This window comes from Vanacampus margaritifer, chromosome 2, assembly GCF_051991255.1.
Source record: "Vanacampus margaritifer isolate UIUO_Vmar chromosome 2, RoL_Vmar_1.0, whole genome shotgun sequence".
Taxonomy (NCBI): Eukaryota; Metazoa; Chordata; class Actinopteri; order Syngnathiformes; family Syngnathidae; genus Vanacampus; species Vanacampus margaritifer.
This window is the reverse complement of record NC_135433.1, coordinates 41,624,151-41,641,337: the sequence shown is the minus strand read 5'-3', so window position 1 is coordinate 41,641,337 and position 17,187 is coordinate 41,624,151. Positions and strand designations below refer to the sequence as shown.

The window sequence follows — 17,187 nt, the reverse complement described above, 5'->3', positions numbered from 1 at the left end:
TTTAGGTTCATCCTGGAACTTGCCACCCCAAATCCCAATATCCCTAACTTGCAAGTATGCATTTTAACAACACAACGCTTCTTGTGAACAGTGGCAGCGTGCATGCAGGTCCATTAAAAAGTGCAATACAATGACAACAGTAGAGACAAGAGGCGCCACTGAAGCCGGCCGACACGCACGCACACACACTACTCACCGGGGTAGCGCTGGGAGGTGAGAGGAGCACCGTGGAGAGAGAGACGGCCGTTCTCTCGGCCGCCGCCTCTCCCCCCGCCACCCCGCCTCTCCCTCGCAGCAAGAGAGGGCTCTGAACCAACGCGGCAAAAGGAGGAGGAGGAGCGAGGGATGGGAGAGGGAGGGAGGAAGGAAGGAGGGAAGGAAAGAGGACAGGAAGAGACAGATGCAGAATGAGTTATTGAGAGGATTCAGAGGAAGCCGGGTGTTAAAAAGGTCCCATGAAATGAATTGTCCTTACGAGACAGTACTCGCAGTCTTTTCCAGTGAGGTTGCTTGTAACTTTCCATAAAACCGTGTTTCGGATGCTTTTCGATCATCTGATGTATTATGTGAATATCTAACTATGTATCATTGTACAGTTTGTTGGATATGTGTTTGTTTGTATTTGCTTTTATCTTACTTCGGCATTACAAATGAGAATCTGCTCTCAATTGCCTTATCTGGATAAATAAAGGTTACATATTTTTTAATTAATAATAATAATTTTCTCATTCATAAAGCAGCTGGGAGTGTTTCAGGTAAAATTTCAGGATGAACCAAAATTGCACCTTTGACAACTGAACTTCATTTAAGCTTCTCAAAACTTTTGACTGTTCACTGTTTCAGTACTTTTTCAAAACTTGCTGTTCTCTTACAACAAGCTGAATTGTAAAATTCACAAGAGGTGATTTTTTTTCTCTTCTACTTTTAAGCCTAGCAACGTGACAGCCAGGATTTTCCAAAAATGACAGTTAAAAGGTGAAGTATGGTTGTAATGCTCACTTCAACCAGAATACAAAATAATAATAATAACCAATACTTTATTGTGCAATATCACCTATAGAAAATCTGATCAAAAATGCCTTAAAATTAGAATCAAAAGTCTAGTCTAACATAATAGTTTTATTATCTCCTGGACCCTTGTTGTTTCATCTGCCTATGTGGGAATCCCTCCTCCAACTGGCTGATAAATTTCAGTAAAAAATATCTACCAAAAAGATCATACAGGCCAACATTCCCAGGGTTAGTCAAAATCTAGGGGCTGATTATTTTATTGATTTACTGTGCTCTGCTGTATTTTGTTATTAATTTACTCATGTTTATTTTATTTATTCATTCACTTACCTACTTTTCTCACCACAATGAGGGAAGCCACTTGTCTCTTTGCTACTATAAGATCAGTGGTCACATCCTATTTATTTAAGATCAGTGGCCACATCCTATTTAAAGCATAACACTGGCACAGTACTGTTGATCAATTGTTGGTGTGGTCTTGATTTCATGATGTTACCGTGTGGACTGGACAGCATGGTGAAGAGGACTGTTTAAATACCAATTCTAATTGAACCAGGAAATGTATTGGTCCATTCATGGATCACACATCTGCTGATCATTTTGCAGTTCAGATCCTTGTTAGAACAACAAATTGTGGAAAAAAGAAAGGGAAAAAAATCAACAGTTGGAAATGTAACAATAAATGTTTAGTCAAATTAAGGTCAATTGTTAATTTGTTAAATTGCATTTTAGATTCATCCTGAAATTTCATTCCAAAACCGAACATGGCTAACTTTTTTTTTGTGAGAAGTGAATCTCATGTGGACAAACACAAATCTCTGGTCTTAAAGCATTTAATGGAACCTGTGAGGTAGCGTGAGCTGAGACTGCAGATAGAAAGAACACAGGCCAAAGCAGAACAAAAAGCCACATCGCATGCACCAGTGTTCGGCTCTCCCCAAAACATTCAACACACAGACCAGCCGTGCAAAACACCCCCCCCCCCCCCCGGCCAACCCGGTGAGCGATGGGGTGATGCTAACATGGCCGCACACTAAGACTAGATGTGTTCCTCAAACATGACAGATGACTATGAATAAGTGAAGATGAGAGAGAGAATCAATTTCCGTGGGGTTAAGTCTCTTACCATAGCCAGAGTATTCAGCAGGGCTGGTTCCCGCATAGAAGCCTGCAGTACCGCTGGTCACGGGATACTGCTGAGTAGGTGGCATGTATTGGGGCCGGTACTGGACAGGCAGACAAAAAGCAGAGAGACAATTACAATTCTGAGGGCTTCCAGTACATTAATTAAGGAACAAACTATTTGGTTGAATTCACTTCAGCACTCATTGCTTTTCAACCGCTTTCAATTGGAATTTAAAGCAAATAACAATATCCAGCTTTTCAGCAAATCTATTCTTGGGGTAGCACGTGCAGAAAGAAACAAAAATGTGTCATTCATGTTACAATGGAATGTAAAAAAAAAAAAAAAAAAAGTCTGCGCTAGGGCTGGGTGTCGATTCAGATTTCCAAAATCGATTAAATTAGATTCACATTGATTATCAATTCAATTATTGATTTCATGCAGTACCAAATTTACTTTTATTTGGAAGACATTCTCAGAATTACCAATGTTGCAAACAGTAGAAACTTCTTTCTTTTACTTGGAGCATTAGTAAAAATATGAATAATTACATTTATAATTGAATCCAATACAGTTACATTAATCACGTATATTTTATTGAACATGACCTGATCAAAACAATAAGTAAGTATAAGTTTTTATGCTAAGGTTCCAGTGGTTAATAAATAAATAAAAACAAATTGACATAAGAGACAGTCATAGTGCATAATTATGCATCCACATTTTTGTGTTTTTATGTCAAATTTCTTACCTTACCTCTTTTGGGGGGTATTTGTGTTCAGTCATTTGTTTTTTTCTTTCATTTAATGTAGTTTAATTACTGCCACATGCATGAACTCCGTTTAATAAGTGGTGGTAATTCACCAAAAGCACCTGCCAACCGCGATAAGAAAGAAGAAGCCATGCAATACCGCCAATGGCCTTCTTCATAGTCATAGGTATCTATGCTAAAGAAGGGGGCGCTAATGAACCAAAAGTATTTGACATCCATCAAATGGAAGTAGAAGTAGTAGTCTGTAGTCTTGTGTAAGTTATAGTGTAGTATGCAGTATATAGTATATATAGTATATATGTAGCAGCAAGATAGATGCACAGTAAACGATCAGGATTCTACTTTTGGCTCCAATGTGAAGCAGAATTTTAGTTAAGGTAATCCATTTAAAACTACAGCAAAAAGAAACGCTTTTCCATAGTGCATCTGTCTAAACAGTGTGTGTTGTTTGCATGTGTGTATTTTTCGAGAGGGAGACCCGTGATGCGGTTATGCTTGAGCCGTTTCCTATCTTTGTAAGCACTGGGCTCCTTTTGGGATACTCTGAATAACAGAAAATTTGAACAACGCTCACATGAGGTTTTCAACGACTACATGCTCGCCTCGGACACATTCATTTACCAAAAAAAGCCATATTAAAAGTATCGATACATGGTTTTATGAATCGAGATTGGGCATTTAAGGTCTAAAATTTACGTTTCTGAATTTTAGACTTTTAAAGACTTTTTTAGAACCCGTGGGAACCCTGATTAACATTCCATCTTTAAAGAAAGAAAGAAAGCCAATTTCAACACTTTAGATTGTCTATAATTTGAAATAATAAAAATAATAATAATAATAAAATAACACCCACACGAGTGGAATGACCAATATAGTATAGATTTTTGAAAAAATATGAAATCTACAAAATTAAGACTTACAAGGTGCCAACCGGCCAAGACGGACAGTTGCCCCACAGAGCCTGGGTTCTGCTCAAAGTTTCTTCTTTAGTATAAGGTTTTTTGTTTTGTTTTTGCCTCGGTCATCAAGTGTTTGCTCATGCTGGGTTGTTACATATTAAATGGGGACTTTGGTTGTTGACGTGCTCAATGTGTAAAGTGCCTTGAGATAACATTTACTGTTAACTGGCACTATATAAATAAAACTGACTTGCTATGTGAAAAAAACTGCTTACTTTTTACATAGTAAGACATAGAAAGTTAAAAAAAAAAAAAAAAAGTACTTGTACAGATATCTGAAAAATCTACTTCAGTGCCATCATGCCCCTTGATACCTGACAAAAACACGGCTCGTGTGAACCAACCTGTCCAGGGGGAAGGAAGTAACCCTGAGGGGAGCCGGCAAACGAGAGCTGCTGCTGGGGAATCATCATCATCTGGGAGCTCGGCGGGTAGACATGGGGGGGTCCAACGGTTCGAGGGCCACTGCTTGCTTGAACCCTCGGCGCATTGGTGGCCATTGCCGGACGGTTCGAATAATAACCCTGAAGACATTGGAGGAAAATGTATGATTAACAAAACTGCTTGCCTTGGATTTCTGATTAACCCACGAGTGCATGGATCCAGTTTCGCAGACAAACGATACCTGAGGTGGATGGCATACATCACAACAAATGCAAATTGTACATGGCACATTTAGAGTGCACAGTACAGCGTTCCCCTGTTGTATCATGGCTCATCGTTCTTGTCCCTGCTTGAAGGTGAATTCGAGAAAACTGTTTGCTCCCCCCACTCATCTAAACATTGTATTTTGGTTAATGGGGTAAATTATAACTACATCACTGCTCGCCTGCTTTCTGGGTTTGGTCACGTGGCATTCGCATTGTGAGCCCGAGGGTACTTTGACGTCAATTTCAGTCAACAGCAAAGCGTTTCTACATATGCAAAAGTAATCCAAATACAGCGACATATTATTGCAAAGGCGATTTTTGACTTGACCTCCACTTTAAGCCGTTATTTTTGACATATTTACAGTGCGCATGCAAGTCTGTTAGTTTTGTGTGCCTTAAGAGAAGGAGCGTAATAAAGAGACCCCAGTTTGTACGTGAATCTACGCTGCATGTGTAACAGTATCCGTTATTTGCTTTATAATTACTTAACATTAGGCGAAATTCTGTCAGCTCATCTATGGCATGTCTCATTTTTAGTTAGGTTCGACATTTTGGTGCTTAAATTTACAATATTTAATTCTCTTTTGTTTAATGTGTCAGTTTTACAGAAAATCTCAATTGATGAATAGACAACTTATTTGGACAACTGCATGCATGTATGAAATGTAACGCATATAAAATCTATCTATATCCCGTATTTTCCCGTTTTTGTTGGTGGGTCTAGAACACATTAACCTGCAATAAACAGGGGCTCACTGTACTGAAGTTTCAGCACTGGCTGCAGGGAGAGAAATGCCGTTACCTGTAGCGCTCTGTATCCACCCTTCAGCCGCACAACACACAAGCAGAAAGCAAGAGAGGGAGTGAGATTAACGTGAAAATGGAGACAGTGTGAACGACAGACTGCGAGACGTTGACGAGGAAGGGAAGGGGGGAACAAGCAGGGGTGTGGAGCTCTTGGGCCAAGTACAGAAAAGCCTGGCAATGGTGTCTACGCATGCAAGTTTTTACAGATCCGGAGTTGAGTGAGAACCTGGCAAATTGAGCAGAATCCATTTTTAAGTTAGTAGGCGCATGCAGGCGGAAGAGGGGAAAAGGGGCAGGGGGTGCCAACAACTATATGTTAATGACTTAGGCAACTTCTCAATCATGCTGAGGACGATTACATTGAACAATGACAACATTTTAAAATGGACAGTTATTAGATACTTTCTGATGAGATTGTGAAAGGTACGAGAACATTCTCAAGTCACATTTATTTTACCTTTAAGAAACCAAATCATTTGGTACTGTTTTCATATATATGATATATAGAAGATAATTTTCTGATAAACAAATACACTAGGTTTAACACTTTGGTGGCAAGGGAGTTTGAGGCAAGCTGTGTTTGCATGTTTGAAAAAGTCTTGCCAAGTCAGATATTCCCATTCTACTGGCAATTTTGCATACATCGTGTAATTTATACTCATCTCATGACTTTTTCTCCCCCCTTTTAAGAGCAGTTTTTGCAGTGTAGGTAGTGAGTGAATTACTCTAGCCATCACACTTTGTCAGAGGATTTCCACAGATCCAATCAAATGGAAATGAGATGTGGGGGAGAGCCTCACATTTGTCTGGTGGGGGAGGTTGTTTTTTGTTTTTTTTGTAGTGGTTGGGATATTCTGAGTGTGAAAGTTTCAACAATTGATTCAGGAAATGGTCTTGACTAGTTCACAGAATGGAAATAAAACATTCTGTTGGTTTAACGCTGCACATACATTTTCCACAAACAAAGCCACTAAGATCATCAAGTCCTTGTCATGTGGGTGTTAATGATGTGATGAGCATGTCATTGTGTAGAAAAAAAATATGAGTACCCTGATTATGTCAGCGTTCTAAAATATTCTCATTTTACAATGTTTATTTTGATTTTTAAAAATCACGAGCATGGTGCTTCTAAGTGTTGGGTGCATTGGTAAAGTGTTACACAAAATGTGGCTTTTATTTACACAAATTAATTAGAAATTAAATTAATGCCCAAACTGAAAATCAATTACAATAGCCGACATGAGACCTGATTGACAGGCTCTCAAAAGGTTAATGAGACTTTTCCTGTCCCCCCTGCGTCAAACTGACAGGAGCCGACGAGAGGTCGACTCTTTCCACTAGACAGAGCATTCTCGGCTACATCGCGAACAACATGCGCAGCGCTAAAGTACACAGGGGAGGCAGGATGCGACTGTGCGGGTGGTGTTAGTACCTGTTGGTGTAACGTACGGGGCCCTGCGGCAAACTGGGAGAACAGCAGAACAGAGGAAAGAAGTAAAGATCACGGGCAGAGAAATAAGCAGTGACACGCACACAACAACAACACACAAGCAAGTTTAGCTCAAGTAGCATAGAAGTAGCTGCAAAGGGGTGGGAAATTTCCAGGAAATTTCCATGGAAAGTTAAGACAGGGAATTTTGGAAACCGTCCAAATAGGAAACTTTCCATGGGAATTTATGGGAATTGAAATTAATTAAATAGAAACGTCTCATGTGAACATTTTGTGATGAGCAGACATCCATGCAAAATAAATCTCTCCTTGCCCACATATAAGGGCACTAGGGGAATATCATTGCTCCATTTTATTCAATTCCCTTGAGTAGCGCCGTAATTTGCTTGATTGCCAAATTTGGGCTTGCAAAGCGGGGCAAATAAAAACATCTAAAGAATGGCTGTGGTAACTTGTTTTACTAAAAATTATGCGCAAATATACATACACTCAGGTCAAACGTTTTAGAGCAACCCAAAAATGTCAGCTTTTATTTGAAATTCATGCTGTTTGATGTCCCAATGTACTCTGAAATGAGAGCACAGAAAAGTTACAAAAGAAAAAAATTGACTCAAACTATAAGCAAAAATGGTTGCTAAAACTTTGATTCATGAAACAGTTGATCGAAAGTTTACTTATATTAGTTTGTACCATATCAAGCTACTTGTTGGACTTGAATTGCTTGAAGATCATCAACAAAGAATAAAATCTGTAAAATGAGGAGGCTCCAAAGCGTTTTCCCAGAATATATTTTCCACAACTATATCTAAGATCCCTATTAAGAGCCAACTTTATTTTTCGTAAAATCCTGGTATGTAAATTCCCAAGTGTCCAAATTTGAAAAAGACTTGAATGCCTCTCAAAAACAGCCTGCAATGGACCATACCTGTCTTGGCTGAGGAGCGGAGTTCATCTGTGGGGGTGGAGGTGTGGCGAAAACAAGAGACGGTGGCTGCCCAGGTCCGTAGGCCTTAAGAAGCAGGGAAAAAAAAAAAAAAGAGGACATGATCATTCAACAATGTCTCCCCAAAATACACCGAATCAAGATGGGGTCACTTACCTGTGTCAATCCGGGGGAGGGGGCGGGGTTTGGGACAGAGGTGGGTCCCGGTATAGGCTGCGGTGGTTTATTCATTTCACGTTCTTTTATGGTTCTGCATTAGGGTGGCGATGTGTTGCCAACCTTTTTTTTGGGGGGGGGGGGGGGGCACACAAACACACAATTATTAGTAACAATTTGCACCATAAGTGTAAGGTTGAAATTTAAATTACATTCATGATTTGAAAATACAAATTAGTTTGACAGCATGTATTGGTGTATGGGTGTGGTCTGCGGTTTCGCCCATGATAACGCCACCACCGTCAGCACCACCTCCTCCTCCTCCTTCTTCTACCCAGTATGTCTCACGTTAATTTGCATGGCTTTTGGGGGCCATAGGATGAGTACTTGAGTCCTAATCACATTTGCAAATGATTTTGAGTCGTTGAATTTTCACCTACGGTAATCGCAAGGTATTCCATTCACCATTGTTTTAAGACCCTTAGCCAAGCACATACCACTTCCTGTACAGTAGGTAGTAAGCAGTGCAAAGATGCAGTCTATTCACAATTTAAAACATTACAAAGGGAAAATGGATAGACAGATCCATGGAAAATGACTAAACGAACAGATGTTTAAATTTTGTTTGCCTCATTTAATACACCTCTTGAGAGGTCAGAACAATTAATGAAATTCAGGTCGACATTGCGGTGTAGCAGAATGTAATTTTCAAATGGCAAAGGCTGCAATTTGAGTGAAAAAAGTACCTCTGCACCATTTTGGTCAGTCAGCATTATTTTATTCTATAACTACAATTATAATTTTATTTCTAAGTTCAGTGCTTAAGTGCATTCCTCATTTACTATCAATGATTCATGAAGAGTTGAAGTGATAAAGGCCATAGATTTGTTTGCATCATTGTTGTAATCTGACTTCTAATTTACTGATTTATGTTTACGCCACAGTTGTTTGGTAGAATTTTGTGACATTGTCGTAGTGAACGTTTTAAAGACTGCAAGTCGAAGTGTTTAGTAAGTGAACACCACCAATTTCCTAACTTATACCAAAACATTCATGTATAACAAATCTGACTGATACCGTTTATTGTAATGTATTGTTAGCGTTAAAAAACCCATGGAAAGAGGGAGGACCTTGAACAAACCATTTCATACGAAATCGCAACCGCAATATTAGGGGAAAAAAAATGCTAATATAATTTAATACCCTTAGTTGCACAAACCGCATCAAGACTGTACTCCATTTCAATGGAGGCAATGGCATTGGTTAGGTTTTCATTCAGATCAACCTCACGTACAATGGCCCCACAGACATTGTCTTTAAAACACCACGTACAAAGTTCAGGGAAGTTACATCTGGTGAACAAGGTGGCCTGGGAATAGGGCCACCTCTTTTAATCCCCCAACCAGCCGGGAAATGTTTGATTTGGGAAGCCACCCACATGCAGTAACCTCACTGAGTACATAAGAAACACATGCAATCATTCAACAGAGCTCAATTCACTTTCATAAAACATCTATTAAATGTAAGGAGACTGTGAACACACCATAGTTGACTGTGAGCAAATTCCTCTCAAGGTTTTTAATATTTTTTTTGTCAGCTGTAAAAAGACTTTGTGGTCATCCTGTAGTTTATACTTTGTTCAAGTGCACACAAATTGAACATTATTAAAACCTGACAGCCACTGATATTAATATTCACCACTTAATACTTTTTTATTTTAATTATAAAGAGAATTTGTTGACTCTGTAGTTGAAATTGTTATGTCATCAGTGGTCTGGTGGAGGGGAACTGGAGAAAATGGACACCTGAGGTCAAAGCTCATTTTCAGTGTCACTGACTTGTGCTTAAAAACAGCATCCCAAAAAAAAAGCCTAACAACCAGTGTGTGTACTTTATAGAAAGGAAATACGATACCTTAACAAGAACGCAGTTTCCCATTTACTTCTCGAATAGTCTTGCCATCACTTGCTAACACGACGACTGACGTTAGCATTAGCTAGCGCCATGCTCTTATCAAGGAAACTCACGGTTAATTTTCACTCGGTTACTCTGTATTGCGAACAAAAGGAAGGTTGTATGAAGCCCACGGTGGAGTTCAAACAAAAAATGGGGGCTGCTTCAAAGAATAGGCCAAAAGTCCCAGTGAAATCTGGGGGAGAAAGTAGCAGCCGGGCCAATGATACGTGTCCCACTGTCAAGAGACATATTTGCTTGGGTTATACTACGTGGCCGGTCGATGTGCCCGCATTATTTGGCTGAAAGGTGTTTCCCAATCGCAGCTAATATTGATCTAATATTGCTTTTAACCAACAACAAAACAAGACAGAAATCGAAATAGTGCTCCAACCGTCGACATTGAGTGAAACTATCGTGGGTCAACGTTAGCCTTCAGCGTTAGCGCCGCAACTGTGTGTCAAGTGGATTTCATTACAGGCCCCGGCCGGCTCCATGAGCACACTGAATACGGGGCTTTTTTTTTTTTTTGTCGTTTTCAAATATAACATCTACACCCTACAAGACGAATTCGAGCGAGAAACTCAATTATAACAAGTCAGTTCACGTCAAAAGGGGCGATTAATCGTCGTATCGACGTAGGAAAAGAGCGAAAGTACATGGCGTGGAGCCTAAAGGGTGGCAACCATTTGAAGATTAGCAAGGAGAACCCCGTGGCTGTAATGCGGCTAATGGTGGTCGCGATTAGCTCAAAACTGCCCTGCAATCCGCACATCGAAAGCGGCTGGAACACAAACTACAAGCACAACACATTTGGACATTTTCACACGATCACTTTTTTAAAAGCTTTTCCGGCTTAGGTCGTAAAATTCACGCCGGGCTGACAGCCGGCACGGGGCCTTGTTCGAACGCGGCTACAAAATGAAGCCCAAGCGAACATTTCCATTTCGAATGGAATTCTTACCGGGATAACGTGTGAAGGCGCGGCTGGGTTGCAACCCGGGAGTCTGCCTCTCGTCGGGTCCTCTGTGGGATTTGTGATACTGTCACTCCCCGGTGCTCTTTTTCCCAGTCCAACACAAACCAAGATGCCCTTCTTTGGCTACTGACTTCGCGAGCTAGCTACGGCTAACCGGCTCTAGTCCTGTCACTTGACGAAACCCGGGGCGTGTGACAGTGATGAAAAATCAAACAATTTCGTCCTTGACGAGCACTACTGTTGATTCCGATGGCCCCTAAAAAAGCCCCTGGACCGGAGGTCCATTATCAAGGCGCAGATGGTGACGGATTGCCGGTTAGGTATGTACACAACTGCCGTGTGTGAACTCAGAGCGACGCCATGGCGCGCGATGTTGCGTGCCGAGGAAGCCGGTGCAGCCGTGCCCTGCTGCCTGGGTGCGTGCGCCGCCTAGCCGCCCGGATCACTTCCGGGGTAAATGCACGGAGGAGGCCGGCGCCTCCGTCACGTGACGAGGGCTCAGCAGCTGAGCCTGCAAATTCGTATAATAATCTTTTTATGAAGTTCCAAATAAATTAAAGAGTTTAGTTTGCGATTATATATGTATAAAAAAACACTTCTAGTCGTACAGTAGTGCATTGAGGTACAAGTTTAGTTTGTTTCTGGACCACTCTATCACTGAAAACATCTCAAGTCGTCTTTACCTATTAAAATAAATGGGCATGCCATGAATCTGTTCCAGCTTCTCCCAAAAAAACAACCTTAATGTGTTTATAATGAGAAAATTATGCTGTATAATATAGTTATAAAAAGCATTCAGTAATGTACGGAAGCGTATTGTTGCCACACCAGGGGGAAAAATAGCTCGGTATCACATTGTGTGATACATTCGTTTTACCAAGTTTCACGTTTTTGATGATTGATGATTATAATACACGAGTATGACATCTGCATTTGGCAAAACAGAGCAACTCAGCAGCACAAATGTATAAAGCAAGACAATTGCCATCAAGTATCCAAAATAGATTTAATGAGAAAAATGGGGGATATGAATTAAGAGGGACAATGAATTTTAAGCAGACTACAATCCACACCACACTTGTATGTGCATATCGGTCCAGGGCGTGAGGTTGTGGAATGGTCTACCTGCCTTACCAATTTAATAAAACAGCTGTACAATTTCAAAGAGGTTTGTTTGAAACATAAGATACTAGAGCAATAGAGTGAATGATAAATATCTTTGAATGGTGCATTTTGTTCACCCATACACCCTATATCTACCTATATGTCTTGGAAGTGGGAAAAAAAAAACTTTGAGTATAGGGTTCTGTCACACATCACACCTGACACTTTTTTCCACCCGTCAGAGCTGATCCCTGATGTAGTCCCACCACCACTTTGAACTCCTTCGTCACCCCTACAGCACACCTCACCACTGTCTTACAGTCCTCATACATGTCCTGCACCACTCGAGCATACTTCTCTGCCACTCCAAACTTCCTCAAACAAAACCACAGTTCCTCCCTGGGCACCCTGTCATAAGCTTTCTCCAGATCTACAAAGACACAATGCAGCTCCTTCTGACCTTGATCAACATACTCAAAGCAAATACTGCATCTATGGGACTTTTTGGCACAAAACCACTGTTGCTCACCTCTGCCCTCAGTCTAACTTCAACTACTCTTTCCCATATCTTGATTGTGTGGCTCAGCTTTATTCCTCTGTAGTTGCCACAACTCTGCACGTCTCCCTTGTTCTTAAAAATCGGCACCAGCACACTTCTCCATTCCTCAGGCATCTTCTCACAAAGATCCTGTTGAACAACCCAGTCAGAAATTCTACCTCTTAGACACTTCCATACCGCCACAAGTATATCAGGACCGAGTGCCTTTACACTCTTAATCCTCTTGTATGCCCTTCTCACTTCATCCTTAATCTTTGCTACTTCCTGGTCCACAACAGTCACCTCTTCTATTCTTCAACTCTTTAAAGTACTCTTTCCATCACACTACTGGCCTCTGTCAACAGCACAGATGGCAGTCATTAACCCGGGCCGATTCGGTATGGAAGGCATAGTTTGATTCGGCCAAAGTTTTAAGTCAGAGTCCTCTCCCCAACAACCCTCTGTATTTATCTGGGCTTGGGACTGGTGCATGCACTAGCAGTACCTCCAATTTTTATTTATTTTTTAATCAAAACGTTAAACACCTCTTCAGGTTCTAAAGTAGTCTACTCAAATGCTAAAAAAAAACTCAGATGGTGCAAGGAAACACAAAAAAAGAAAAAAAAAAACATATTTTGAACTTTCCTGGTCAGAGCAAGTCATTGATAATGCTTTTATTTTGCAAGAGGTACATGATGTACAGACAGTTCGTAAAATGCTTTCAAAGTAGCTGCTGTGACATCAGTATGCATTTTGGAGAAGTAGTTGGAGCCATCTAGTTGCTCTGACAGGTGTGGGAAGTGCACAGTTTCTCCAGATCTGTGGAAGACAAAATACAAATTAGATAATGTGGATGTGTTGCTCGTACAAGATCAGACATTTAAGCCCCCAAACCTGGTGTGGAGTCCGTGCACTGCCTCAGTGAGGTCATGGCATCCATGTAATCTGGTCCCAAGAAGGTCTTATAACTGCATCCGCTTGGCACCACTTTGTGGAGTCTTTGAAAAGGAGGTTCTTCTCAGGTGCCGACTCAAACAATGCAAAACTGGGGTCACTGCCACCTCTGCCGAACCGGGTCTAGAAATGAAAGATTTATAGAAAATGAAAACTAAGCTTCTGCACGACAATTATGAGGCAATAGAGCACTTCGTACCTGAAGAATGGTGACAACAGTTTGGTGGGTTGTAATTTATTTTTCCTAGATGGTATAATTCTGGTTTGTACTGCTGCCAATCATTTGCCAGGTACTCCAACTTGTGCCCTCATTCAAAATGCATGCTATCTTAGCTTGAAAGCTAAATCATACAAGTGAAAGCTCGTTTGCCTTTGACAGAAGTGGGATAGAAAACTTTGAATAAGCCCTGGAAGTGCAGTCTTTTGTCTCCTTTTAGATTTTACCCATGGCGATGTTCCAGCCGGCGGTCCTGCCAAAGCCTGTGTGGCATGACTTCTTGCCCCTCAGAGTTGCCCAAGTCACCCCAGAGACGGCATAATAGGAGGATGCCGAGGCTAAATACACAATGGTTATTAGATTTTTTTTTTTTTATGAAATCTTTAGAAAAAAGGACTTCGCAAAGTTGTGAGAGTCAACCAAAACTCCAAAATTGTTTGTTGTAATAGAAAAATCGATTTACCTCCAGCTTGACCGCACTTTTCTGTGGCGAGAAAATGTAAAACTGTTACTTGCGAGCCACAATTACCAAACACTCCACTTTTTACCTTCATCATACTGCTCCACCATGGCTGGAACCAAACCGCACTGCCCAGCGGTGTACACCTCTCCTCCATCCACTGCCAACACATCTGCATCTTTGCTCTAAAGTGAAAAACAAAATGGCTGAAATACACTTTAATTTCAAGCATGGGCTACCAAACTTGTCCCATTATATAGGCCGACTGTAGCGATGTCCACCCAGTTTATTATTAAAAGTTAACTCTGTGGTCTTACATTATACGTTGCGAGGTTAGCATTTAGCACATTGTTTTTGATCACCAATTCGAGCTCATTTAGCAAAAGCTATGATAAGTCAAACTACATTCTGGTATTAGATATGTTAACCCAATTATTGTTTAGCATTTTTTTTTTTTTAAACACTTTACAAGGGAGCTACCATACGTTTTGTATACGCGGGTGACCACGGCGTCAGCGGGTACCCTGGCATTCCTCGTACTTGTCAATGGGTACACTGGTATTGTCCATGCACAGCAGCTCGTAGTCAGCCTTCATGTTGTCTGTAAGGGGAAAAAAACAAACAAAAGTTAGACTTAATTTCTGTTGATGAAAAATGCAACCAAAGAGTGCAGTTAGTCTTGTGCCACACAGTTATATGCCCATATGGCAAGAAAACTTTGTTTCACCCATCTCTAGATTCCCAAAAGGGTTCAGGGGCGTGATGCTAAATATGAAGGTTTTGTTTTTCTCACAGGTTTAATGAGAATGAACACAAGACAGTACATTAAAGAACTCACTTGGTACCGTCAGATGCTTGACAAACGCCACATCGCCAGCATTTGACCAGGCACCTAGTAAGAGTTATACATAAAAAAAAATAAAAAAAATCTACTTCTCGGACCAAGTGGCTATGCTTTCAGTGACCCCAGGGGGTCAATACTGGGACCCTTTTTGTTGTAAAGTTCCATTGAACCAACCACTAAAAACTAACAGCATTTAAAAATCAGTCGAGTGGGGGGGGGGGGGGGTGCACTGTGATTACTGGAATGCGCCACTGTAGTCATAGTAAGGTTCGTTGTGAGAACGTGAGCAGTCTCCCTTGCAGCTTTCACACAGTTTAGAACCCTTTTCTGCTCCTGGGAGAAGAAGTTACCCACAGCTGCACACACAGAAAAGGGGGGCTACAAAATGCAAAGTGGCTTAAATCAGGTCCAATGACCGACAGCACTCACCGGCCTCAATAGTTTCATCCTCAATGCCTCCCCAAATCAGCACACCCAACTCAAGCAGAGTTCCAATTGGGATGTTCCAGCCGGCAGATTTTCTCAAGCCAGTGTGGCAAGATCTCTTCCCTTTCATGTCTCGGATGCCGAACCCAGAGTCCTTCTTAACCACAGCGACTGCGTAGTAGCTGCTATCTGAATCTGAGCAGATTGAAGAATGATTTTATGTCATTTGAACATTTAAATAAAGCATTTCTTCGGCTACAATATGCTTTCAGGCATTCCACAAAAACCCAAAGCATGACTTAAAATGTTGTCGTTATTAAATGATTGTTGACTTACTGGCACCATAGTCCTCAGCAATTATGGGATGGAGTTTGTAGTTCTCCAGGCCAGCGGTGTAGAAGTCTCCTCCATCCAAGGTGATGGCGTCTGCTGTACCCTCCTGCCCAGAGAAAAAAATATATAATTTTTTTTTTTTTTACATCGTTGGCCACTTTCACAACAGCCAGTATTGACAACTTACTGCATTTAAGCAAATTTGCTAAAACGCAAGAAACTTTAGTTTACTTTGTACTCTCCCAGCCCTTTCGCAAGCACAGTAAGAAAAGTCAACCTCTAACGTTTGATTGTGGCATCTTGTTCAAAACAGTAGACCACCATTCTGTTTAAGATCCATTTGGGAAAGGAAAAAAAAAAAAAAAAAAAAAAATCACTCACATGAATGGCAGTGATGCATCCCAAAGAATCCAATTTCCTGACACAGGTGAAGACCAGCGCCTTGGCGGCAAGGTCCAAACACTTCTGGTGCTCATTGTCAGATATGACGCACCACCTCACGTGCTCGGTGGTGGCCGACAGCACAACAGCTACTGCAAAAAACAAAAACCAGTACAAAAAGCAAAGCAGTATTGCAGTGCAAGCATACTAGTGATGACAGTTTACAAATATGGACCTTGAAACATTTTAGTTGGCTACTATTGCAGCAAACTACTAAGGTTTAATTGTGCACTAAATGAAAAAACACTTATTTCTAGCCTTATGAGCCCTTTGCTATCCCGATTAACATCCATGTACTAGTGGCTACGAGCTAGTATGGCATTTAATGAAGACAATCTCAGCCATGGATAAAAGCTAGTGAATATAAATGTGAAATATTGGCATTTACCCAAGTAGCTGAGCAGCAGTAGCGTCGGACTCAGGTGACGAGAGATGCTTAATGGTGGACCGTCTCCAGGTCAGCAGAGTGAGCTGCAGTCAGAGTCCTCTTATAGCCACACTATGGACTGGAGGGAGCAGAAGCGATAAATGACAGTCCGCTCAGGTTTCCCCCGCTGGGTGGGTGTTTTTATGAATGCAGAATTTTAAGGGGGAAGGAAGCTGGTGTGAATCAAGACGCCCCCACAACACACCTTCACATTTGTCAGCTTTGATGTATTAGTTAAAATATACCATGCTAAATTTAAATGCCAACTAGTTGAACATTCTCATCCAAAACAAAGATTTAACATGTTTTGTTTGTAACATTTAGCATCAAGAATGAGCATTTTCCACTACAATTAACCAACAGATGACAGCAATGTTAAATACTGAAATTCAAAATAAGTAAATGCTGAAAGTTTAGTCAGTATTTACGCAAAGTCTATTTAGCATAATTAGAATAAATCTATCAATTTAAGAGTTCAATGCTAAATTAAATTGCTAATTAGCTTGGGGGGGAAAACTAGCAAACATTTACATGCAAAATAACATCATCACCTACTTTGTTCAGTTTGTGGCCTTGTTCTTTGTGCCACAAAGCAGAGAAGAGAGGACAGCAAATTTCTCACCACTCCTTTTATATCTTG

The 17,187-nt window shown here is 40.9% G+C and overlaps 2 protein-coding genes across 4 annotated transcripts in view; both read right to left on the bottom strand.

Annotated features, from left to right (window-relative positions):
* eif4g1a (eukaryotic translation initiation factor 4 gamma, 1a) overlaps window positions 1-11,228 on the bottom strand; it is a 29,392-nt gene extending 18,164 nt beyond the window's left edge. The window contains exons 1-8 of one of the 3 annotated variants that reach the window (XM_077556229.1): window positions 10,789-11,228; window positions 7,872-7,994; window positions 7,698-7,781; window positions 6,755-6,787; window positions 5,318-5,338; window positions 4,210-4,389; window positions 2,138-2,237; window positions 197-307 (exon numbers count right to left, since the gene is read on the bottom strand). In XM_077556229.1, the coding sequence (XP_077412355.1) occupies window positions 197-307; window positions 2,138-2,237; window positions 4,210-4,389; window positions 5,318-5,338; window positions 6,755-6,787; window positions 7,698-7,781; window positions 7,872-7,946 (604 nt within the window). In that variant the 5' untranslated portion in view covers window positions 7,947-7,994; window positions 10,789-11,228. The remainder of the gene's footprint in view (window positions 1-196; window positions 308-2,137; window positions 2,238-4,209; window positions 4,390-5,317; window positions 5,339-6,754; window positions 6,788-7,697; window positions 7,782-7,871; window positions 7,995-10,788) is intronic. The other 2 variants (XM_077556231.1, XM_077556232.1) reach the window with 2 other exon arrangements.
* Window positions 11,229-13,104: 1,876 nt separating this feature from the next.
* Window positions 13,105-16,305, bottom strand: LOC144043099 (serotransferrin-like). The gene is made up of 11 exons (XM_077556340.1): window positions 16,296-16,305; window positions 16,061-16,212; window positions 15,683-15,785; window positions 15,350-15,541; window positions 14,915-14,968; window positions 14,617-14,677; window positions 14,165-14,261; window positions 14,080-14,100; window positions 13,599-13,954; window positions 13,340-13,522; window positions 13,105-13,264 (listed from the first exon to the last, which is right to left on the bottom strand). Exons 1-9 carry the CDS (start codon window positions 16,303-16,305, stop codon window positions 13,919-13,921), a joined length of 726 nt encoding a protein of 241 aa, XP_077412466.1. The 3' UTR covers window positions 13,105-13,264; window positions 13,340-13,522; window positions 13,599-13,918.
* Between the last annotated feature and the right edge of the window lie 882 nt (window positions 16,306-17,187).

What these genes read in the sequence shown, in the direction of transcription:
- LOC144043099 (XM_077556340.1), bottom strand. An exon ending in GGTGGAGCAGTATGATGAAG is followed by an intron (nt 14,101 to 14,164) that starts GTAAAAAGTGGA and finishes TTCTCGCCACAG; the next exon opens with AAAAGTGCGGTCAAGCTGGA. An exon ending in AAAGTGCGGTCAAGCTGGAG is followed by an intron (nt 13,955 to 14,079) that starts GTAAATCGATTT and finishes TTGTGTATTTAG; the next exon opens with CCTCGGCATCCTCCTATTAT.